Below are 26,184 nucleotides of genomic sequence, written 5' to 3' on the forward strand. Positions count from 1 at the left end.
CTATAAATATTTAAGCAACAAATTGTGCTGTAAATAAATGTGTTAATTTGCGCAAACAAGTCAGCAGTTAAATAAAACGATTGCAGATGCTGTTCGGGTTTTCCGGCAAAATTCGAGGGTTACAAGCAGGGTCTTTCAGCTCCCTTTTTTTATGACCAAGGCCATTAAACGGCGTAAACCGCAGCGCAGTCGTATAAAAAAGAGTCACTGACAATGGCATCTGACCAAGTCGAAGGAGTCTCACTATCCAGAGGAACATGCATATGGATGGATGGGGGGAAGTGTTCCGGGGATATTCCGTATTACCAATTCGCAGTAAATTCACCGGAAATCATTCAGTATTTATGTGGGATAAATTACTTTTCAGAAAACAATTTATCGTTGATACTTACTCGTTGGAAATATCATGTAATTACCATGCAAATTGTATGGCATAAATTATTGGAGCAAGTATTGTGATTAAAAAGTTTAAAAAAGCTGTGGTATTGCATTCTTAAATTTGTTACACATTTTTCAGCTCTCAATTTAGTTTTTTAGAAGCTTAACGAATATACACTTAGCACACTGTTGTTCAGTTTTCCCTCACTAAATTTCCTAATACCTCAATATTTCACAACTCGTAACGCAAAACAACTGCAAAAGTTAAGCATTTTCCCTGCCGTTTGGCAAAGTTTCGGGTAAGTCACATAGTTGCCAAAACTTCCATAAAGGTGCACATAAAGGTCGTTGAGGAAAATTTAAGGAGCACTCCCTTGGCTATTTGCACTCCCGTAGCGAACTTAGTTTTTCCCCATAAGGCAGTGAAAGATGGATATCCAAGTGCAATTATATGCATAATAGATGGGCGTATCTATCTTCAAATTCAATCCGCATGCAAATGATTGCGTTTCTGATTTGAATTTGATTCGAATGTTGTCCAATTTAGTATCTGAGAACATGCCGTCAATGGTAACTAAGATACCTTGTATCGCAACCCGAGTCGATTCATAAGTAATGCATGACCGGCCACCGAATGACCCCAAGAGCACGCTGCACGGCCAAGCCACCCACTCTCTACCCACCCACTAACCACCAACCACCCACTCTCCACCCACCAACTAACCCACTAACCAACGACCCACCTCCCAATTTCCAGCGACATGCGTGACTTTGGTACGTGATGGTCAAGTAAATTATAGGCGAAATTGAAACGGCCATCGAGGATGCGGCGCTTGGCCAGCAGTTTTCACAACTTGGCCCAAACCTCCGGAGGGAGTTTAAAGTATTCGGCCGATAAGTCATTGCTTAATTTGAGGCAGCAGGTGGTGGCCAAAGTATTGCCACCTGCAGAAGGATTGATTTTACCCTTATTATACCCATCACTCGTAAAGTAGCAGGGTATGCTAGATTCGTTGAAGAGTATAACATTTTAAGGATTTTTATTCTTGCTAAGGACCACCAGACGAGTTGATCTGGCCATGAAATAGTCATTCATTTATTCAAAATTACATTTAAAACTATCTTAATTTAATGTTTCAATTATATTAATTGACTTTTAATTTGTGTGAATAAACCAAAACAATGCGCAAATGTGTGAATGTAAAAACGAAATAATAGTTGCCATTAATAAATTCATCTGTGGGTCCAATATAAATACATATATATCTTTTCCTATTTATGTTGATGTGTACATTTTGCAATAAACTAAATATTTGCCAATAACTACTTCGCCACAGTTATGTTTCATCTTTTTTTAATACATTTTGGTGTGTAATGAAAAGCTATGCCATGAATTTTGCCAACAATTTGTTCGACATGTTTGTATGTTTGTAATTACAACAGATTTATTATTTATCTTGTTGGCTGGGAATTTAATATGCAAATGTGGCGGAAAGTGTAGCGAAGACAAACGCTTTTGGATAACACAACAAGTAGCGCACATCGGCCAACTGCCAAATTAAACAGTTTGTTGCTTCGACCCCGTGGAGCCGCCAGTTGTGGCTAGAAAAGCACCCAGTTGGCAACAAAATCGCAGGTGGAAGTGGAGGACCTGGACCTGGAGCTGGAGCTGGTCCTCAGGTAACCCGAGTCCATCAAAGTTGCACTTGCACCCGGAGCCAAAGTGACAAACACATGCCGGAACACCCGCAGTCATTAAAGTTTATTAAGAAATTCTGCCAACTCTTTGGTAGACCGAGGGGTGGTACTATATCTATATCTATATATGTATACGGTTTTCTTGGGGTGCTCCTGGACGCTCCCACCATCAATGCTCCTTGGGGCAACTCGATGGAACTTCAACAGCAGGCGACGAAATGTTTTGGTTTTGCGGCTTTTGCAATTTGGCAAAGTTCGTTCGGATTTTAACTTGAATTGGGGTTTGCCGGCATCGGCTGGGGGCCGCTCTTCCATCTTCCATCTACCATTTTCCATCTTCCATCATAACGCATTGGGGGGGCATCCCCAATCCCCAAGGACATGAACAGCCGCACCGAACTTGGCAGCCGAAATAATACACACGACTAAGCAAATACTCGGCGAGATGGTATCGCAAAATATACAATACACCGAACGAAAAGTGTGTCCCTAATGACTCATAATGAAAAACTGGTGAGTATCGGAATGGATTTTGAATAAATTGAAATTCGCAGCTAAATTTCACTTAAGTGCTATTCATCTGGGGTAAAATAGTAGCGAAGTGTAAAAATTGCATTTTATACAAGCTCAAAGATAGCTGTGATGAAAGAGTTTTGATAATCACCAAAATGACTAAAACCAACTATCACGACTGACTGATTCTGATTAGGAAATATACTTCTATACCCAACCTATAGTAAATAGCAAATATTATTAAATATATATTTTCGTTTGGTGTAGGGGGCACTACATTATATGGGCACATGCTCACTAGATTTCTGTGTATCTTCTGCCTGGTTTTTGCCTCTTTGCCGCACTTGGCCATGCATATGCGATACATTATAAACACTCACCTGTTCCACTCAGGTAGTAGCAGCAGCAGCCAAGAGCACATACCATATAGTTGGGTTGGTGGAGGCGGGAGGGGGACCTTGGGATTATAAATATTTGCACATTATAGCAATACATACACTGCTCCGCTGCGCTTTGGATTCGGATTCGGATACGGATTCGGGTTTGGATACGGATACGGATTCGGATTGAGATTCTTTTCCTTGTGCCGCTGTTGCTGCTGCTGCCGCTGGCGTAGCCAAAAACAATTTCAATTCTAATGTGCCATTAATCATTCACAAACATTAAACATATTATATTTTGCTGGCTTTCTAGCGTGAAATACAGGCAGCTTAGTTGCCTGTCAGGTGTTCTGCAGCGGAGCTTTTTGTGCATGGGTTAAATTTCGCTGACAGGAGCAGAAGCACTGTGATGCAGGGGGGTGAAGTGGGGGAAGTGGGTGGGAAGTGGGCGGTACAGGTGGGAGCACAGGTGAGCAATGACGAGAACACACTGAATGCACTAATTGTTGTGCTTGAGCGCACCGAAAGCGCACATGAACTTGTGAAATTGCAGTACGCAACAGTATAACAGCGCTAAGTTGCCGCTGCTCTTGATGGCAAAACAAAATTTCCAAAAATATAAGCAGATGAAACTAAAAATACTCAAAGCACAAACAATGGGCGGGATAACGAACAAATATCGAAACGTGTGCCAACAGACGCCTGTCTAATACCATGCTCGAATATCACACTGGAAACAAATGCATGTGATTGTCATCATAATTAAACTATTCATTCTTTGCATTTCATGTTGATTGAATCAGCAAACAATTAATATTATTGCTTAGTTAGCCTTATTTAGAAAAGTATTTAAGAGAAAACGATAGCAAATAGAAAGCAAATTCGTTTAACAAGACTTACACATGCATTATTGTTTATTTTCTGAATTAAATCGTTTTAAGTAAATGAACACTGCCTTACAATATTTTCAAAACAAATATATGAACAAGATTTTCGCCTCGGTGCAGCAATTTCAATTGTTTGTGGTTTCACTTCAATCAACTGCAAATAGAAATCCAATTTGAGCCCAGCTTGTCGGCGCTGCCAAAAGTATGCTTCGAAAAAATATGAAACTTAAATTAACCAAACAGTCCATCTAGTCGATATAACCCGTTGTGTGTGATTGCAGGGCATTCGAAACGTTTTCAATGGCTTTCCAAAAATCCCAAAAATAAATGTTCAATATTTAGAGGAACATGCATATAAAATTGGAATCGTGTGCGTGTGCGTGTGAATAGGTGGAGAAATGTACTACATATATCGAATCGTTGTTTTCTTGTTAATTAGGTGGTTTAGCACAACTGCCAGTCTGTATGTGTATGTGTTTGTGTGTTAGTGCCGAATATTTATCGCTTCTTGGCTTGAAGTGCTCTTTGCCTTATTTTCCTGTTGGCTTCAGCGAGTGGAACAGGCGAATATGTGATTAGCCCCATGTCCGTGGCTAATTTATAATCGGCTGTGAGTGGGCGTCTTTTGCTTTTTGGCCAGAAGCAGGAGGTTTAGGTGCCCCCACACACACACACACAAAGATACACTCGATGGGGTGTCATCATCGGCGATTTTCCATGAATATGAATATATATTGTACACATATATCTATAAGATTAAAAAGCAACTAGAGCAAGAGCAACTTTTGCTGCTTTCGCGAACTTTGCCGTCGACAGCGGGCAGCGGTAGCAGCGACTTTCGTTGAGCGGCGAGTAACAATAATAATTCGCACCGTGGTCGCGAACGTGGTCACCACATCAGCCAGCTCCTAGTTCCGAGAACCGAGTATTCCGTGTATTCCGAGTCCAAATTGCGAGTCCGGCACGCCAGTGAATCGCCAGTGAAGAGCCAGTGAAGCGCCAGTGCATCAGCGACAGGTGCAGCTTTGTGTGTGGGCATACAGTGTGTAATTTGTGGGTGCCCGTGTGTGCGTGTGTCCGTTTGTGTGTGTGCATGTGCACTGCTGCACCAGAAAACCCAAAAATAAATGCCAGAAAATATGTCACCTGCAAATAGTGGCGAACAATGCAAAAGATATGAAAAACTCCCCGCCGCGAATGAGCCATCAAAAATTAATTAAATAAAATGCATTAAAGGAAACCCAACTGATATATATTTTATGCAGACATACATATATATTATATATATGAATATATGTGCACTGCATTTGCATCCAGCACACACAAAAGCTAATTAGCATTTAAAGCACAATTAAAAAGTGAAGCCGTAAAGGCTGGTAAAATGAAATCAACTTCGACCGCGAGTAAAACCAAAAAGCCAGAAAGCACAAAACCAAAAACTGAAAACTGAAACACAAAAATACTGAAAAACCATTTTGCTGCAAGTGAAACAATTAAATGGCATTTTAAGCGCATTTCTTCCCGTATTCCCGACCAATTTCTATATGGACTCCTTACTTGTGCTATTTTCGTGGGGGGAGGGAAAATCGCTTACCAAAAATACGAAAATACAAAAAAAGAATTATAGAAATCCGGAGGGTAAAAATGTTGACATCGCTGGCGAGGACGTGGAAAGCCAGAAGGAAAATCAAATAAATAAAATTAAAGAAAAACCAAGAACTACACTCAAAAATAGAATATTAGAGACGTGCCGCTTGGTGGCGGGTGGAGGGGGGGAGGGGTGTGGCAGTAAAATTCTGTAATAGTCGAGCCATATAGCCTGCATACACAATCTATAGCTATAGATACAAATGTATCTATCCATCTTTCGCTGCCGCTGTCTCCATCTTGTCGCTCATCGACGGCGACCGAATATTTTTTTACATATATAATTCATTTTTTCTGCCGCTCTCCTCTTTTTTTGTACATTTTTTTGTAACTATTCGGTTTATTTGTTGTTCTTGCTGGCGGGTGGGCAAAAAGCGGTCTAAATATGTGGCCAACTTACAGTGGCGGTTGGAAAAAGAAGGTGTTCCTCGAATGAATCAGCAACGAAAATTTGTGGGTGTTTTGGACAGTTTCTCATACTCATTGGCCCAGCTTTTAAGCTTTTTATCCGTGTAATCCCCTTGTGTCTTCAATTCAGAATTCAAGGTGGTAATTCTGATGTCGATGTTTTGAATATCTGCCAAATGCGCTTCAATGTATTTTAATTTAATGGCATCATCATTGTTAATTAGGTAATAAAAGTCACTCATCCATATGTGCAAATGCGTAAGCGGTGCGACTTTTGAAAAATAAATCATTTTAATTAATTGAACTCGCGATCTCTGGCTGCAAATATATCAATATGTTTAGTCGATATACAATGTTGCAATGTTTTGGCTACCTTCTTTTGACATTAATTATTTGATGTATTTTAAGTAAATGTACATATATATATATATAATTGCTTTTGATGGGCTATTTTTGATATTCATTCAACTAATTTAAATTTTTGTATAACTTTTATTGATTTTATCGCAAAAATTGTAATAAATGTAAATATAATAATAAATTAAACGATAATGCACAATTCGTCGATGAAAAACTCTTTATTTGAAATTTGAATAGAAAGTCCACTATTAAAAATGCTGAATTTCTTGGAACTGTAAAACTTGTATATTGCTTTTAATGGCTTAGCTTTCCGCCCTAAACATTTGTTTGCACACCGAGTATATACTTAGAATATACTCTTTAAGATCAGAATTGCCCTGTTTTGTACGCTAAAATCCCACAACAATGCACCATATTTCGGCTGCGAGTGTGCCACATTGTATCTGAGTCCACGCATTCGCTCGCCCGTGGATACAGATACATTCCGGCAGATACGATCCGCCGCAGCTGCTGCTTCCTCTTCTCCGTCGGTGCCAGAGACGTGAAAATGTAGACTGATGAAACGGAATACAACAAAAGCGGAATGAAAATCCAAATAAAAATGAAAATGAAAATGAAAAGCCAAAACCAAAACCAAAGCCAAAGGAAAGGCAAAGCGCCGCCGACGATGATCATTGCGTAAAGTTGAGCGTTCTCGCCGCTGCTTCGCTTCTGTTGCTGTTTCATTTTCAGTTTCAGTTTCAGTTGGCCGATGGTGCGCTTACAAAACGCCGGTTTTTCGGCGGACGCGTTCGCCTTCGCTTTCGCGCTCCTCAAACATCCAAAACCCCGCACACACAGATACTCACCCACTCACACACACACTAATAATACAGTCGGTTGGGTGGGGAAGGTGAAAGTGCAATAAGAAAGTGCAGCGGGGTGAGGGGGCGGGAAAGTGGCCGAAATGCCGTGCAGCACTCTAAAGCCAACTTTAGCAATTGGATGGCGTTATTTTTGGATTAAGCAGCGCCAAATTGTTACAAACGGTAAGCACCCACATTAAACCAAATACGAGTAAATACGAATTTTCCCTCAGTGTGCGTATGTGTGTGCCAGTGTGCATGTGTGCTTACACTTAAGCCCGACCAGTGTGCGTGTGTTTATTTGCCGAACATTAGAGTGCTTGAGTGCGAAGCCCAACCACCCACTTCTAAGCCAAAAACAAGTGGTTTTGCACCGAAAGCAAATTAGCTAAAAATATGTTCCAGTTTTGGCCCTTCATCCCATTTAAAATATTCAGCAATTTACGAATCAAAACGATAATAAATGTTTATTTATTATTTGGTAAAAGATATGAGCCAGAAATCATAAATAATATCTATGGCATTTTTCTTACGATTGCAGCCTAAAAGTTTCAAGAAAATACACAAAAATTGTTTACTCTTTATTAAACAATTTTATTTCTTGTTCACTTATCTTTAGTTTATAGAGATATTCTTATTTCAATTGTCACCTTAATATTTTTTACTTAATATGCATTCTGTGCTACAAAGCAAAGCATTTAAACTAGGGAAATAAATCAACTTTAATCTTGCAGATTTTAAACTCAAATATTTAGATTGAAATGTGTTTTTGTCACTCAATTACAAGTGAGAAAATTCTTCAGGTGTTCAATATTGGATGATCAAATTGCAGTCGTTTCTGTGTTTGTGTAGCGGCCGCATGAAATATTCAAGCCATTCAACAAATTCGAGAGCAGTCGCAGCACAATGCTTTATTTTAATAATGAAATCAGCAAAAACATGGCTGGCTAAATCAACAGCTTTCAGTCAGTTTCGAGATTTGGCATCTGGATTTAGACGAGAGGATGTGAAATCCTCGAGATCCACCTACATACATATGTGCATATGAGTCGACACCCAGATTTGCGAGATGCCTCGACTCGCCTCGGTGAAAATCTAACAATATTTGCACCTGATTCCAATGCACACGTATTTGTGTGTATGTGTGTGTGTCAGCATGCACGCACACATTTAGCTGCGATTATAGTTTATATAGCACTCTCAAAATGACAGACACACCCACACATGCCACACATGGAGTCGAACCGATGGCTATGCCAGCGATGATAATGATGTCGATGCCAAAATAAAGACACTGAAAAATGAGCAGGGGATGGATGTTAATTGGGTTGTGGGGAAGAGTCTATACTCTCTCTCTCTCTCTCTCACCTGAAGAATGCCACTTTAATTGTTGTAATTAATGGATTGCCCTGCAAAAGCGCGACAAACAAAAATCAGCTAACTAGCTAATTGAGGATTTTTAAAGGATTTTCACATTAACTACCTACATCTTTAACACATAGATGTATAGTATATATGCTGAAGAAAAAGACTCAAATGAACTAGTATCAATTATCTATGTATTTTATGATTTAATGGCATTTAATACTCATATTTTATAATTCAAATGCTAAGTCCCTCGGGCTTAGTTACATAAATTTCGAAAGCAGATCGCACGCTGAAATATAATATATTCGCCTACAGCTAACATATTGAGTAATTGCAGACAAATATTATTTAAAAATTTGGCTCAAGGCATTATGCCATGTGACATATTGGCTGATTGACTGTTGCTAGGGCAATGTTATTTTTAAAGCGAAATATTTAATATTCCATTTTTATGCATTGACTTTCGATGGCAACAAACGTAAAACAAATGATGTGAAAAACGCTCGACACTGCAACTCTGGTTTAATTTAAATGTACGCATGTCCTGCGGCTGTTAATTTGTTTCGAAGAAGAAAGGGTATTGAAAGAGTTGCTCAGAAATGTGTGGGCAGGCATATGGCACATTGTATATGGCACAGGGTTATATTCTTTTTGTTTTTGTATGGCATGGTATGCTTTCTCATACCCTTGCTCATTTTGTTCATTTTTTTGAAACATTATTTTTGCAGGAATTTTTTATGCAAATTCCCTTTCAATTCGTGTGCTAAGTACAGAGTGCAGCACGCACCTGTTCGTGTGCCTCTGTATGGGTGCGCTGTGGGTGTATGAGTGTGTGTGAGTGTATTTCTGAGTGTAACTGAGTGTGCATGTGTGTTTGTATGAGTTTTGCGTTAAACTTTAATTGGGACATCAAGTGGCAAGCTCTTGTTGCTGCTGGCGCTCTTTACTCTCTCGCCGTATTGCGCTGCTTTCCTGCCTTTTGTGTGTAATTTGCATAATATTTTATTAAATGTTGATTAATTTGTGCGATTCTTCGTCCGCCTCCGTTGGCCCAGTCAGAATATGGCGTGCTTACGGGGGCAGCAGCTGTGGCAGCTGCAACACCACCACCAACGGCAGCAGTAGCAGTAGCAACATACAGCATGCAACACAGCAGCAACAAGAAGCAATTAAACTGCATAAAATGCCTGCAAACACAAATATACTTCATTACAACGATTTCAAGTATCTTTTATTGCATTTTCCATATACCCATTGCCCATTTCCCATTACCCCGCTTTCCTTGTAAGATTTTCGTACGTTTTTTTCTCGAAATGACGCAAATCTCAATAATGGTATATCTCTTCAACCCAGCTGCTAATTTTATTTGAGGTGACACACAAGGCGGGAATTTCAATTTCAAAATAGAGACATCGAGAGAGTGGCTGATTCGAGTGTGTGTGGAAAATATGAGTGTGGCAAAAAAAAAAACAACAAAAATTGAGCACATTTCAATATTTTTGGCTCTATTTTTAGGCCAACGCACAAAATAGCAAGACAAACAAAATCGTCTGCTGAACGAACACACACAAAAGTATAAAATACTTTTTGTTTTGCCCAGCCAGGCGGTGCTCAAATTAGTTTAAGATACATTTCTAAATGTGACAGTAGTGAGTGAGTGTCTCAGGAAATTGGAAAAATAAATACTATACGTGCCGTTTTGCATATTCTCGATATTTCGTACGAAATTCCACAATTGTAATTCGTTAACAACAGCTGTAAAATCAAAATGCATTTTGTTGCAGCCAATGGCAATTGATTCCCGTTTGCGATTGAGCGACTTTTAACTAGAAAATCTTTACATATATATCTACAGTTTTTGATGGCATTAAAGTGTTATATATAGATCGTTGACATTGAAGTGCTGCTGGAAATATTTTTGAAATTATTTCACGCTCGTTTCACAAACAAGTCTCCTGGTTTTTAGTTTGTGTTTATAATTAGACTTTTTCACATATTTATAGGGGAATTTAATGATAAGTTATACAAGGCTGGCAGAAATGGCAAATAAAAGTGTTTCAGTCGTTATTAAATACAGGGCAATTGTTTTATAGGCCATTTGCACATTACCATTGCAGGTTTTCTAATTAAGTGTTAACACATCAATTAATTATGCAAAACAAAGTAAATGTGTTTTTTTATTATGGACAGCCAATTTGTTGAACACATTTGCTTTAGCATATTTCATGATTAATTAAAGGATGTTTTATTTAATAGTTTAATAAAGGTGTAATAGTCCCTATGCAAGTATAAAGAAATCCACTACTACACAACTAATTAACTTTTGTGACTGCTTGTTTAAGAATTAATTAAGCGCCGCCATTGAAACTTAATCACATTATTGCCAACTCCTTTTCAAGAGAAGTTTTCGCTTACCCTATTATCTCACTCAGTCGTATTTTGCATTTCAATTACAGAACGAACAACGACCGACATTTAACGATTAACATTAAGACCAACTGAAGTAGGGGAAAGTGCTTAGGATTCTATTTTACGCATCGCCCACATACCGCCAGCAAAGAAGAACAACAAATGAAAACTCGATAAGCTGATAAACTAAGTCCAGTGGAAGATTTTAAAAAATATTTTTTATCAACAATATTTTCGAAAAACTTTCAAAGACATTCGAAGCAGTAGCAGTAGAAAGCTGCAAGGCAAACAAAAGGCAGGCAACAAGCAACAAGCGAAGTTAAACATTGCCAAAGGAGCAACTCGATTGCGCAGGAAGAAGCAGTCCACAGAGGAAACAAACATCCTTGCAACATGGCCGCCCTACAACGGAAGCTGGTGCACAAGCAGTTCAACTCGCCCATGGGCCTCTATTCCCAGGAGAACGTGAAGGCCACCTTGAACCGCGAGCTGAAAGCCTTCGGCGGCGAGGGGTAAGTAACCAACCCGGGGGGGAAAATGATTAAAAATAAGAAAAAGAAGAAAAAAAAGAAAGAGAAAAATAGAGCTTGTTTGCCCAAGCGAAATGATTATCATACATTTAAATGCATAATTTCATAAAATAGATGAAAGCAGCCAGCTGGGGGAGAAATGCTCGTAAAATGGTCGATGGGGTAGCTGCGTTTGCTTTCCTCTTAGCCGGCATACATACATTCCAAGCGCAATTTCTAGTCACTTTTTGGGGCCATCGAGGGGCTTTAAAAAAAGGGCGTTGCAAGCCCCTAATTGTAGCTATATATCTTTAAACCAGTGTCTTCGTATAATCTGTAAACAATTTTGAAGATTATATTTACTGACACTTGGCCATGAAAACGTGTAATTTTCAAAGAATATTTTTTGTAGTATTTATTTAGGCTTAAATAAACATTATATCTAGTTTATAATAACACATTTCATATTTAGCCACTCATTTTTAATTATTTTTAAGATAATCTCCAACAATATATTATCACTACTTTTTAATACCATTTTTTAAACAAGCTTCCAAATCTGCGCATTGTTTATTAGACTTTGAAATGATAAAAGCAGGATAAGATCATTTAAATAGATATTTTATAGATTTAAATATTTTATCTTCAAGTGTCTAAGGGAAGATATATAATGGAAGAAACTGTAACCATTATTTATTCGACTTAGCCCTGGAAACCGAAGCCGCACCGAAAGCCTCCTTCGCTGGCTGTTCTATTTTGACAGATACAAAAACCCGCTGCCACAAAACAGGTGCACAAAACACATTAATTAGTGGGCCAACAAGGGGTGGTGAGGGGGAGTGGCGTCGGTGAAAGGGGGGGATTTAGAGGGGGATGCCCCTCACTTTGTGCATTGCAGCGCGACTGCAGCGTCGACTGAGGCAGCGACGGCGACTGCAACTGCAACTGCTGCCAATTTGTTGCTGTGGCACACAGATACTCAAAAACACGATGTCGGCGAAAACAACAACAGCAACAACAACAACAGTCTACAATTAAATGCTTTGACGTCTAATTGTAATTACCAAAAAGCTTTATAGGCAACACACGGCGACGCGTATCTCAGCGATGCTTTTCCCACTCGAGATTCATTTGTAGCTGGCGCTGTTGTCGCCACAACAATAACACCATCTCGCTGTGGTGCCTCCCCATAGATATCGCTGGCATTGTTGTTTGAATAAACCGGCCTCAGCATCACCTCACTTCAGCTCCTCTCACCTCCACTCGTCCCACCGATCTGATACGATCCGAAAGATAGATATAGTGGTGATCTGCTCTGGTGAGCAAAAAACTTTAAGTGGCTTTCAGTTATTCGGTGACTATGCGTGCGACAAAACGTGTTCAACTGCAACGGAGTCTTTAACATTTAATTACCAGAGCCCAAAAACTGAAAACTACAAGCTGACAACTAAAAAACTGAAAACTACAAAACTGAAAACTAAAAACTGAAAACTTTCAATCCCGCGACTTCGCGAGCGTGAGTGTGCGTAACGTGTTTTCCCGAATTAGGGAGCAACTTTTCCGAAAACAGCTGAGCCAAGGCTTCGCCCAAGTTTAAACTTCAAAAATAAAATGTACGTGTAGCGGGAGCAACCCAAAAGATACTTTTTATATAACGTCAGTCGAGTGTGAACGAGAAAAAGGAGCATTTGGAATAGAAGAACTTGATCTTAGCGTGTTTCAGCAAAACTTAAATACACAACTAATATTTTCGAATATTATTTCGATCTACTAAATATTTGTATTATATTGCTAAGCTTTTTAAGGCACTTTTATTGGTAATTGCTAAGCTTTTTAAGTTACTTTTATTGTGAGAATATTCTGAAGTGAAGTATAAACTAATATAGTATAGTATAAAATAGTGAAAAAAGTTATTTGAGTGAATTAAATACGCATGGAGATTACAATTTTTGTGTTAGAAATCCAGAATATAGATTAATTGATAAGATTCCAAAAATATTTTTACATTTAACTACTTAAAAATTTTTACTAATTTACTAATTTTTAATTGATCATGTACTATACTCGTATATTAAGTCATCCGAAAATACCAATTAATTTCTGCGCGTGTAGAGTGATTAAAATTAATTCAAGACGTCAGCTAGTCGATGAGTCACGCAGTTTAGCATTAGTGCAGCGATTAAATGCAACAGAATCGAGTCGAAAAAAAAGAAAAAAAGAACAACTAAAACAATGTCAACAAACAAGCGGCAGGCGTCTAGCCAAAAAAGTAGTGAGGCATCTCTTGACTTTCTGCCCATCGGTGAATCACAGGGAAATCGGAAAATTAACCAATCAAATTTCGAACAGAAGATAATTAAAATCAGAGCTGTTGATTAAGCGACGCCACTAAGTGAATATTTGGGCAAATATTTGAGCAAATCTCTATCAAAACTCAATGAGTTGAATGGGAGATACCAATGTTTTTGAGCTAACATTGGCCTGCAGCGAATGAGGCTGTCAAAATGTTTACAAATGCTTCAAATAAATCAACTAATTAAAGTTGGGGCCCAAAGATGTGAGTGATTCCTTTTCGAAGGGTCCCAGCGTGGAGGTCAATGTCGAGCGTAATGAGGAACAGCTGTCATTCGCCTAGAATTGCCAGAAAAGCTTAAAGCTTGGCGATTATCTCTGGACTTTGTCGTCCATAAATTCTTTAAGGTCTTATCTCAGCAGGCACATTTTCTTAGCCTAAATATTTCCGTTTGTTATCCATTTCGGGAGATGTTTGGAGAGGCAAAGCATTGCGGCCAGATTAAGATGATGCGTTGAAAGCAAAAGGCATTTCAAGCAAATTATAATTAAAGTTGAAAACTCTTTTCGGCAGCTTAAAGAAAATCGCCAGGCAAGCGAAAGGCGAAGGCATAGTTTTGTTTGTGCAGAATTTCCACCCAACTTGCTGCGATTTAAATCAAAATTCGCTTTTCCTTCCGCTCAAAGGAGCACATTTTTGTTTGGCAAAAAAAACATTGTTATCTTTGAAATAGGATTTATCAAAGTGTATTTTAAATAATATGTTTTACGGGCCATGCAAAATAAATGCAGTGCACTTTTAAAGGTTAAAGCATTTTATAAAAACCAAAATATGTTGAAACATTGTGCCGCTTTTTCCCAGTTTGAAACAATAAAAAATTCATGTTTCGAATTGCGCTTATTTATTTTATTCGCCTGTTTCAAAGCTGTGCATATAATTCATACCTAATACTTTTACGTAACATGTCGCATATGTCTATACTGATGGTCCAGGTATCGTAGCAAATTTATAATCTGCAGTATGACCTCAACGTGTCCCAGGTGCACGGTTTGTGGCAGCAGTCGTCCACAATGCCTCGCCAATCGCGCCGAATGCCCGACAGTGAGTTCATGTGGTGAGCTTCGGAGCTATCCAGATCGGTCAAATGGTCCTCATAATCGAACAGCCCCACTGCAAGTGAAATAAGTGAGTTTGTGCCGTTTGGAAACCCCAAAAACAGGCAGATACTCACAGGAGCCACGCTTGGAGAATAGTGAATTGTATCCATTGCGACAGGCCATACTCAGCAATTCCATCAATGGCTGGCCACAAGCCCGCATCGTGTGGGCGGACTCTACGGATCGCAGGAGCGGAATCAGGAGCAGGAGCACTGGCATCACGGAGCGGAACATCATTGTCTGGCTGGAAGTGCAGCTGGATAGGATGTGGTGCAGTTTCCGCCGCCGTCAGCCATTTTTATATCCGCCGGCGCACTTCCACCTGTCAGATTGGATTAGTCTTTTTGGGTCAGCGTGGGCCGGAGCGTGCTTTGCTTATTTTCAATGTCAGGACATTAATTTATGCCCATGGACTAGCGTAACTCTCGTGTAATAGGATGCACCGCGGGGTTGGCGGAATCTATACATAATAGCAGTAACTTAAGTCTTCAGCGCTGTGTATGTTCTCTAGCTTAAAGGTCTTTATTTTCAACAACTTTAATTGGCTTACAATACTTGTTTTACCATTAGTTACTTAACATGATTTGTACTCTAGAGTGAAATGTGGAAGTTATCAACATATTGTATACCTAAGAGTGTAAAATCATATTATATATTTTAGATCATATTATTAATATGTACAAAAAACAAACTAATGCCAAAGGAATTCATGCCTGCGAGGCGAGCATGTTTAAAAATAAGTTCAAATTTGGCGCCAACTGCTTGCAAGCAGTGCAAGCAGTGTACCACACACACCCAAGCAGTACATGCCGCCAAATTTGAAATGTTTCTTCATACATTATACGTTGTGCGCCGATATATACTAATTGCATTGTTCTTATACGTTATTTTTTAGGATTGAAGTCGACGAGCAAATAACGAAGCCCCTGAACTTGGCCAACTCGGCCGTTCTGCGCGCCGTCGAAGAGGAAGAACAACAAGCCAAATGTGGTAAGCTAAACTATGTCATTGGTTTTTTGTCTGTGCGCGTTTATTTCATGTTGCCGAGACCAAAGAGAAACAGTGTAAAAACATTCAACAAAACAGCCAACTCCTGTCCCAGTGCTCGTTCAATACTAGTGTTTTTTACAGATAGAGTTAAATAAATTCAGGGGACTTGCCCCGCAAAGATTTCTACCCCATTGAAAGGCAGAGCCGCCCGCGTCAGCGAGGCGAGGTGGATGCACTGCATCACACGCTGCACCAGCAGCTGCTCAACCAGATCAAAACAGACTATCTCAGTCACCAGCAGGACATCACCATCGACCGGGACACGGTGCTGAAAATCAACCGCCTGGCCACCAAACGCCATCTGCTCAAGCGCGATCACAGCTGGCCTCCAGCTGAGCAGGATCAACCGTCCATCAGTGCCGAACAGAGCCATCAGATCTCCTGCAGTCCCTCGCACAGTATTGAGGCTCTGCGGGAGAAGTTCCAGAGTCCCACCCTGGTCATCGAACCCACCGCCAAAGAAGTGAGGGAGCAGCGACGACGGGACGGAGATGGTGGCTCCAAGGAGCGCTCCAAAACACCCCAAAAGGTCACCGAAGAACGCCACCTGGCGGAGGTGTTCCATCAAACTCCCGTATCGAAGGGCTTCTCCGCTCCCGAAACCAAGGCAGCCGATGTGGACTTGGGTTTGGTGGCTCCGCGATGTGAGTACTACGAGCAGTTGGCCCACAAAAGGTCCACCACACCAACTCTGCCCGCTCCAATCAGTCCATATAGGCCAAGATACAAGAGGCAGGCTTATTCCCTGGATCGTGGCCGCGCCCGGAAGCGGACAGTGGGTGCTCCGGAGTTGCCGCCACCCAAGCCGAGAACCGCAAAGCCGAAAGTCCAGCGGCGGTGCATAAAACTGGCCACCGAGGTGAAGATCTCGTATGGCCACGACGGCGACAGCGAGGATGAGCCCAATTCTGGTCAAGATGTGGACTTGGAGACCTTGCCGCTGCCACCGACACCGGTGCAGCCAGCTGCCGTGAATCTCAATCAAGCGCAGACAGCGGGGCGAATGGTAATTGACAAGCTGGCAGTTAAGGAGCAGCAGCAGATGGCTCTGGCTTTGGCCACAAATGGGTGCATCAGTCCGCTTAGTTCGAATCCGAATCCGAATCTGAGTCCGTTGGCCAGCACTCGCATTGTGCCCATTCGCGTGGAGGCATCGACGGAGCAGCTCAAGCTGAGTGCCCAGCAGATCTACGACGACGCCTGTTCGTATCTGCAGGATCACCAGGAGATGGAGGACATCCAGCAGCGACCCGCCAGTCCCACCTATGTGAGTGCCACCGGCGGGATTAAGTTGCTCCAGCGGCAGTCGAGCAGTACGCCAACCACTCCGATTCCACCTCCCCCTCCTCCGCCGGTAATGCGATCCAAGTCTGTCCAGGATTCGCAGGCCAAGGACAAGCAGACCAAAAGACAGGGTCGCATCTACAATCTGGAGACCACCACGGAGAAGCAGCATGAGGCGCATGTGGAAATTGCCCAATTGGAGGCAAAGTATGCCCACATCCAGCAATCCATAGCGGAGCACCTGCTCCAGATCGATGCCTACATGGAGAATGCCAAACAGGCGCTGCAGAGGAGTGCGCACACCACACCAGTATCAACTCCGGCCCCAATACCGACACCACCACCACCTCCTCCTCCGCCGCCACCAGCACCACCAGCACTGCCCGCCAGACCCCTCAGTGCGGCGTCCAACGAGTCCTGGGACATCTTCGCCCATCGCCAGTCACCCATTTTGGCCGTGGAAAGTCCACTGCAGGCGATTCTCCGCCAGATTTACACCCGGGCAGCTGGCTTACCCAAAAGGCTTTCCAAAGAGATTAAGGAGGATGCCGACGCCGAGGAGGAGGAGGCATCACTTACTGAGAACGTGCCCATTGTGGAGCGGGCTCTGGAGGATCTGCACAAGATTGCGGTGGCACTGGAGCAAAAACCGGAACCCGCGAAACTCATGCACGTAGAACTCCGGACAGCGCCAGCTGTCTCTGAAGCGGAGCACGTAGTCATCAAGGACGAGGAACAGGACGCGGAGCAGGACGCGGAACAGGACGCGGAGCCGGACGTGGACATGGAGTACAGACACGTATCGGATGTAATTGCCAACTATGAGCAGTTGGCCAAAAAGGAGTACGAGGAGTGGAAGGAGGAGCAGGTGGTGAAAAGCGAGGAGCTCCTGCCCAAAACCGAGTTGAGAAAGGCAATAGAGGAGCAGCTGGCCAAAAAAGGATTAAGGGAAGGTAAAAAGGTACTTGAAGGGGAGGAAAAACCACTTACCAAACTGGCTGTTGAAAAGGATGCGAAAAAGGATGCCAATGCAGTGTCACCAGCCAAAAAGGAGTTGCGGGAAGACAAGCCAGCCATCAAAAAAGAGAGTGGAAAAGATTTGGATGCAAGTGAAAACAAAACACATCTTACGAAGGAAGCAGAAGTGGAGGAAAAGGACCTATCCTGCGGCCATGGAGATTCCTCAGTCTACTGCCCAGTCTGTGATGAAATGCGCTGCTCACCAAACACCTGGGGAAAACTGAGCAAGGCCGATCAATGGCGGATTGCCAATCTGCACAACGAACCCTTGAAGAACTACAAAGCCACCTACGAGATACGCAGTCCGTACATCTCGCGGCAGATCTCCTGGGAGGACATGCAGTCCGCCAAGGAGAATGTGCCGCCCGAGAAACTGCAACGTCAGCGGAGTTTCGTGGAGATTGTGACCACACCAGCCACCGAATCTCCGCCGCCATCGCCGCCACCGCCTCCACCGCCACCGAAGCAGTTGGCCCTGCAGAAACCGGAAACGGAAGTAGCATGGGAGCGAAGTCGCTCGCCCAGTCCGCTGCCATCTCGCAAGTATCCCGCTCCACTCATAGAAGCACCACAGCGCTCCAGCTCTCCCTACGGCCTCAATTCCGTCCGCTCGAAAGCCACACCATCGCCCGTTAATCTGCCGGCGAAGTTCTCGCATGTGCCGCAACTGGAAGGCCACAATATTGGACTGCTGGTGAAGACGGCCACGGAGCCACTGCAGCAGAGCATGTCGGCATCCTCTTCACTGCTGGCTGCCACGCCCCCGTCCACGCCCCGTTCTGCGGCACAGCCCTCGCCCTTCGAGTTCCCCAGTCTCGGTCTCGAGTCGGCGGAGCTGCACAAGTTCAAATCCCTGGCCTCCATGGACGAGGTGCAGCGAGATTTCGGCGTTAACCGATCCTTCGACAATGTATCACCACGTCCATATCTGGGTATTGAAGGTGCGTGGCATCCCCCCCGGATTTTTGTGTCCCAATCTGTGTGTTTCAAGGGATTTCTACTCATGACACAATGTTTGATAATCACAATGTTCTTTTGAGTGACTCAGTGGATTTGATACCTTGAGCACTTAGGGATTAGGTGAATAGCAAACCAAATGATTCAGATCTCAGGTTTTGAGTTGGACAATAATTGCTTCTAATTCAGTTACTAAACTGTCGTATTTAAACAGGATTTTTATATTTCGGGCTCTTTGAATTTCACCGCTAATGGTTTTGCCTTAATATTCAATTTTTCTTCAGCTTATGTGCTTCACAGACGACAGATCACTTGCGTCTATTTTCGAATTATATGGCTGACTTTATGAGCAGACGTATATCACAGATATATATTCGGGTCCAATGAATAATTTGGTTAACTAGATATGTATACTGCCAGACACTTTCTATTGAGTCCAAATATTCATTAAAAATATTCATCGAATTAAGAATTCTTAGTGCAATACATGTTGCCCATTTCGTTAGTAACTTGAACTAACTTAAACCTTTGTAGCATCAACATATTTAAAATGTATTGTTTAAACGTGTGTAAGCAACAGTCTCGTTTGTACCCAATGTTAATTGTCATGCATGCACAAATTAAATGACTTTTTGTGGGCCAACTAGATTTTGGGAACGTAAAATTTGTCGTATTTATCTGTGACGTTTGGCGGTCAAAACGAATTTGTTGCGTGGCTAACGAGCAAACCTTTCCAATTATATCAGATAATTGCGAGTGTAGGGATTATTTCTAGGGGTGGTATGGCAGACATATGAGTTACAAGCTTGCTAATAATTTTAATGAGCCAACTTTTGTCGTACACCTGTGTGAATACGTTTAAAAACCGATTTATTTTAGTTCGCCCAAGATGACAGCAGTTTAAATTTAGCCAACGACTCGCTGGCTTTTGAGTCACAAACTACTTATACATCAGCTCTGGCCACAAGATAGATGATAGATAGTTAGTTGGCTGGGATCAGGCTATATCCGCAAGATGGATGGACGTGTGGTGCGCCCACTTGATTTGCCGCTCAGGCATAACAAATCGCCATAACAATAAACAGTCATCCAACCTACTTGGGCATCCTATATAGATCTGGGCAAAGAGCCGCAAGTATGCGAATATATCCCACTATATCTATCTATATATATATATAAATGTATAGATAGCAAACACCTTGAGATCTTCTGCCGCGAGTGAGGGAGTGGGCATGATGATAAGTATTTCAAGGTGGGGCCCACAAATCACACAAAAATCGAAGGTGTGTAAACAATGCCAGCAGCCTTTCGTATAGTGAGGTATCCATCCCGATCAAGATCAGCATACTTAGCAGACCCTCGCGGATAAATACCCATACCCATCTGCATAGCATAGGTATGGTATAGGTATAATATCTCTGAGATCTCTGGGAGAAGTCTTTACTTTCGCGTATCTCGCGGATTCGGATTCAGATTCTGATTCAGATAGAGATTCAGCTACAGCTATATGTACGTAGATACGAAAGTCGAGTGTGCGCCGAATGTGTGGGTTGGAACCCACACGAGTGCCAATGTTCCTACATACATCTCGACGCGCTGGCTAACAATAATTTCCTCTGCATTTCTCTGGCTCCTCACTTAGTAGCATACATCGAAGGCAAACATATCGCAGCGCGAACGATCAACGAATTAGCAAATAGAAATAGCCAATAGCTATACTAGAAAATAGAAATTAAATTGGGCAAACGCACGCGAATCGAAACGAATCGAACTAAATCGAAATTCAATTAAACAAAATTCTATCGCCTGTTTCCCGAATCATTATATTTTTTTTCTAATTTTTCAACGATATCGATCCGAAGGATTAACGAAACGCGCTCCGATCTGCAAAATATACAGCCTTAAAATCAAAGCCATAAAATCACATAAAATCAAAATCAAAGTCGAATTCGAATTCGTGGTGTTCCCCTAAGAAGCAGACTCTCCAAATATCGAACTCAATTCAATTGATTGCACCGCGGGATTATATAACGCTCTTCTCGACTTTCGGCGAGCGGACAAGTCAAAAAATAGCCGCAAAAAACAAACATATACATCTTGGCATATATAAGTGTATTTGTTATTTTTGATATCTATACGAGAATATTTTTATTCTTACGCAAAGGCCCGATCGGCCATATAGATAGATAGATAGCCAAATAGATAGAGATACGCGAATAGAGAGCCATATACATAACCATGGTCGCTCAGTGGAAAATCATCAACGAGAACTACAAAAATCTGGAGGGTAAACACACATCATTTTCACACCATCCATATGTATGCACGTATATAACCATATATCTGCTCGATCCCAAACGATTTTGAGCAAACAATGTTGCCAATGCAACGGTAGCAGCAGCAACATGTTGCACGTTCAGCGACGACATCCTCATCACCCCATGAGTAATGTCAAATTCTTAGCTTTCGACTCGTTCTCATCGTCTAAATTTAGACGCAATGACAGCCGTGTATGATTTGCAGAATCGGACCCGCCGTTCCCACCGACCCCCGGCCCCGCCCCCTTACCGCCCGCCTTGTGTTCGCACATTGCTATTCCACATTGGCTATAATTTTAATTGGCTTAAATCATTTTCAAATTGTTTCGCTAGCACTGGGATGCAGTGCGGCATCCAAGGTTATAGTGACGCCCACGTTTTGGCCGCATTTCGTTGAATGTTTTTGCACGGCAGCTGCACTTAGCAGCTGCATCATCATCATCATCATCAACATCGCAAGAATTCCGAGTATCCAAACGTTACCTCAATCGCTTTCCTCTCTCTTTTCGATTCAGGCTACAAGCGTGTGGCCTGGCCACCGGCCTCCGAGGAGCGGATCATCCGGGAGTTCACCCCCCAGCCGCAGACCCAGAGTCCGGCTCCCGGCGCCGGAGGCTACTATCCCCAGGCCCACGCCCCCAGCACAGCAGCGGCTGCCGCGCCACCTCAGGTAAATTGTTATGCCCGCTTTTCCAGCTAAAACCAATGAACCAATGTATATAGAACACACACTATATAGTCGATAGTTTCGTGTACGTCGAGTGTAAATATAAATGTATGTAGACTGCCACTGCCACAAATTGTATCTCATCCGGTGGGGCATTAAAACGCCATGTACATAGCATTTGGAGACCCAACTCCGCACTCCGCACTCCGCCCTCCCATTCCCCAGCCTAACCACACTGACAACTTGCAGGGTCCCATTTATAACAACGTCCAGCCACGCACCACCCAGCCACCACAAAATGCCTACAACCACCCACCAGCACCACAACCCACCAGCACCGCCTACTCCAGCTCCACCAACCAGTACCCAGATAGTTATCCGCAGCAGGAGCAGCAGCAGCCTGTGCAATACACACAGGCCCAGTTCAGTCGGCAGCGCTCGAGGGAACCCGTCCAGGTTCCGGCTCCATCTCCAGCGCCCGCATCCGAACCCAGCTATCCCGCCAATCCGTACCAGAACTATCAGTCCAACTATCCGCAGGAGCCGCTGCAGGCAGCGAACAATGTGGGTGGTGGCTGGAAACACATTGGTGCGCCGCAGCCCAAGGAGCGCAGTGAATTCACCGCCGGCGGAGGAGCCTATCCTCCGTTCCAGGGATCCTACCAGCAGCAGCCGCAGGTACCGTCTTGGATCCAGTCCGAGGATCCCGACTTTTGGCTAAGCCAAGTGATGCTACCTATTGCACTTGCACTGCGGCTGCGATCGTCTATGCCACTTGCCACTTGCCACCTGCCACCGTTGATCTCCCTCTGTCGTAGACGCTTCTCCTTCCACCTTCTATCTCGAACACTTACTAAACTCCCTTCTGAAACACTTACTAAAATACTATCTGGAACACTTACTTAACTCCGTTCTGAAATACTTACTAAACATTATTTTCTCTCACTAAAATAACACATATTTATCTTTCTTTAAGCCTTAACCTTAACCATGTTTCCCCTTGTACATTTAGCTAAATAACATTCAATACTAAATCTGAAATACGAAGTAGTTCTTTTTAAATGTAATTGCTTGGTAGAAAATAATAATAATTTCTAATAGTTCGAATTTTGGAGTTCTTTTGCTTAATTTAATTAAATAAATTTACAAATTACGGTAGTAACAGATTTGATATTAATATTACCTTTAAAACTAATCTTACTGTTGACAAAATTCTCTGGAAATGCATCTTATTAACTCTTCAACTTGTTAATAGAAGGTGCATATCTAAAGAATATTTTATGTAATGATCTAAACTGTGATAGCCTTCAAACCTTTTCCAAACGTCTATACAAAATGTTTTCAAGAAATATTATTAAATGAAAAGGACTTATAATTTACTTTTTGTATTTGATAAAGATAAAGTTTAGATTGTCGTCTTAAATCTCAAATAATTGTTGGTAACTTTGTACTCACTCACTTTTGCATGGCTGTATCGAAACTAACTCCTGTTCTTAGGCAACTACTCACTTAACCCATGGCTTTAATGGCATTTGCTTCTTTCTCTGCGACTTTCAGCTGTAAACTGCGCATAAACTTACCCAATAACCAATTACATAACTCGAAACTCAGCCTCCCACCCTCTAACTATGATCTTTTGTCTATCTCTATTTCCAACATATTCTATCTGTCTGTCCACATGCAATGTGAATGTGTCGTATGCACCTCCCAACCAACAAAACACCACCCATCTGCGAAATCAAATCATAACCTGTGACCGAAACCCATGTCAAACATGCATCTTGGCACCACCCAACTCCACTGCACCACTGCACCAATGCACCACTGCACCAATGCTCCACTGCACCACCGATTGAATATCAGCAGCAGCAGCAGCAGTACGGTGCTCCGTCTTACGATGGCCAGCAGCAGCAGCAACCTGCAGCACAGTGGCAGCAACAGCAGCAGCAGCAATATCAGCCTCAATCGCAGGCTCAGGCGCCCTATCAGCCAGCACAGTGGAACCAGCAGTCGCAGCCGCAGCAGCAGCCATCGTACCAGGCTTCACCGTACCAACAGCAGCAGCAGCAACAGCAGCAGCCATCCTATTACCCACAGCAAAACGGTGGCGCGACCTTTGCTCAACCCCAATACAATTCTTATTCGCAGCCCCAGTTGCCCTACTCGCAGGATCAGACTGATCTGCAACAGCAGCAGCAGTATCCGGGAGCCTTCGCTGGCCAGGATAGCTACCGGGGCACCAGTCCCGGCATCATCACCCTGCGCAAGGAGGCTCCAGTCAGCCAGCAGCCAGCGCCAGTCTACACTTCGCAGCCTGCCGCCGTCAGTTATCAGGGTAAGTTCTCCTTAGATCTCCTTAAATGGGTTAACTTATACTTAACTTGGATTTCACTATACTAGGAGGCAGCAAATTGCGCGGAGATTTGAAGTGGCCACCACCGGAGTACAAGGAGGCAGCTGCTCGCGAGAACGAGGAACGACGCCAGTTGGCGTTGGGCCCCGTCTGCCGTCCCAGGCGCATCAACCGGGTAGGATATATGCCTGCAAGAGCTATATCAAGCCGATACTAATGCATATGTGTAATCACAGGACTACACACCCTTCTTTGCCAAGCACCAGTTGAACAATGGCTATCCCAGCTACAAGGTGCCCCCAGGCACCCAGCACATGTTCGGCTAAGTTTGGGAAGGAGACTTTAAGATGCCAATAGCAACAGCACGAAAAAATTCAATGGAACCCACTTCATAATAATACTGAAAACGATCATGTCTATGTTACTAAAACGAATCACTAACGAACCAAGCAACCAATCTATATATTAGGATATATACAATTGTTATACTAATCTCAAATGACCACTAACGACGCCATATATATACTACACATATATTACGAAACGAACCCATGATAGGTGAATGCAATACTACAGCAGGTGTGACACCAACCCGTGAATCATCTTCAATATTTTCTATATAATAGTTGCTCGATGATTCAACGATCAGATGGCACTTAGTTATGATAATACTAATGATGATTCGTGGGCTTGGAAGCCTGGATGAAGTCCGGATGCCCAAACGGGGCGATGGATAACGAAACTCTCCATGTACCCATACTATATACACATATTTGGAGCATGTGCATATAGTATGGCATAGATAGGAGACCAGAACTATATGCTAAGCCATATAGTTGTAGATACTAAGATGATTGTTAAAACTGTTAACTAGCAAATGAAATGGATACGATGCGACCCAAGACGGAAAAATGATAATGAGATTGAACCTTGTCTTAGATTTAAGAGCACTACTAAACTATTTATTGTGAGCATATTCTATTTAACGCAGATCCCGTGCGGCGATGAGCTCAAGGTATCAGCTTGGGGCAACCACATTCACTAATTGTAAATTGTAAGATGATGAGTTGCCCGATTTCAAGGCACATCCTTTGGAGCCGCTCGCACGGGATTCTCAATGTTTATGGTTTGAGTTTGCATGCTTTTTGCTTATATCTATACTATATGCACATATATATATATGAATTTACCTTGACATTGTTAAACTGCAAATTATAAAAAAACCGTCAATTATCCCGCTAAAAGTAAGTTATACAAGAGATTAGGCCACCGCGCCGAAACAAATCTGTGAGTTCCAAGAAGGCCATTCAAGGACAATATATTCAACGAGCTCGTTCGGATCATCACCACCCCCCAAGAATGCCCCATCAGTCCCCCTCCATCCGCCCGAGGTCGGCGCTTTAGTCCGCCCGCTGACCCCGGGCAATAATATGAGGATGCCTTTGCCTGCTGGACGAGCAGCCGCGGACTCAGTGCCCAGATCTTGGCGGATGGAGCGGGGATGTGGCCGGGTCGAGGCTGGAGAACGGGCCAAAAACTCTCAGACTTTACCAATTACTACTATGACCAGCAATGTCTATACGCAACTACACTACGATGTATAACTAATACGAAATGAGAAACTAAATAAACGGCAAGTTTTGAATACTCGCGACGAGAAGAACTATTCCGCTACTATTTTTT

The 26,184-nt window shown here is 42.6% G+C and overlaps 2 protein-coding genes across 8 annotated transcripts; one reads left to right on the top strand and one right to left on the bottom strand.

Annotated features, from left to right (window-relative positions):
- Positions 1–4,752: 4,752 nt before the first annotated feature.
- LOC122618277 (mediator of RNA polymerase II transcription subunit 15) lies at positions 4,753–26,164 on the top strand. 7 transcript variants are annotated; one of them, XM_043794588.1, is made up of 8 exons: positions 4,753–4,873; positions 11,145–11,405; positions 15,748–15,842; positions 21,997–22,151; positions 22,398–22,826; positions 24,012–24,483; positions 24,549–24,676; positions 24,738–26,164. In XM_043794588.1, the coding sequence occupies exons 2-8, from the start codon at positions 11,287–11,289 to the stop codon at positions 24,825–24,827; spliced, it is 1,488 nt and encodes a 495-aa protein (XP_043650523.1). In that variant the 5' UTR covers positions 4,753–4,873; positions 11,145–11,286; the 3' UTR covers positions 24,828–26,164. The 7 variants fall into 7 exon arrangements, with proteins under 7 accessions (XP_043650523.1, XP_043650529.1, XP_043650522.1 ...); XM_043794594.1 differs by lacking the exons at positions 4,753–4,873; positions 22,398–22,826 and adding exons at positions 7,016–7,299; positions 16,004–19,147 and having other exon boundaries at positions 10,941–11,405; positions 24,021–24,483; XM_043794587.1 differs by lacking the exon at positions 4,753–4,873 and adding an exon at positions 7,043–7,299 and having other exon boundaries at positions 10,941–11,405.
- On the bottom strand, positions 14,702–15,107 carry LOC122616351 (probable insulin-like peptide 5). Its single transcript, XM_043791779.1, has 2 exons — positions 14,927–15,107; positions 14,702–14,865 (listed from the first exon to the last, which is right to left on the bottom strand). Exons 1-2 carry the CDS (start codon positions 15,087–15,089, stop codon positions 14,702–14,704), a joined length of 327 nt encoding a protein of 108 aa, XP_043647714.1. The 5' UTR covers positions 15,090–15,107.
- Positions 26,165–26,184: the final 20 nt, after the last annotated feature.

The sequence above is a fragment of the Drosophila teissieri genome, chromosome 3L (genome assembly GCF_016746235.2).
Source record: "Drosophila teissieri strain GT53w chromosome 3L, Prin_Dtei_1.1, whole genome shotgun sequence".
In the NCBI taxonomy this organism is placed as follows: Eukaryota; Metazoa; Arthropoda; class Insecta; order Diptera; family Drosophilidae; genus Drosophila; species Drosophila teissieri.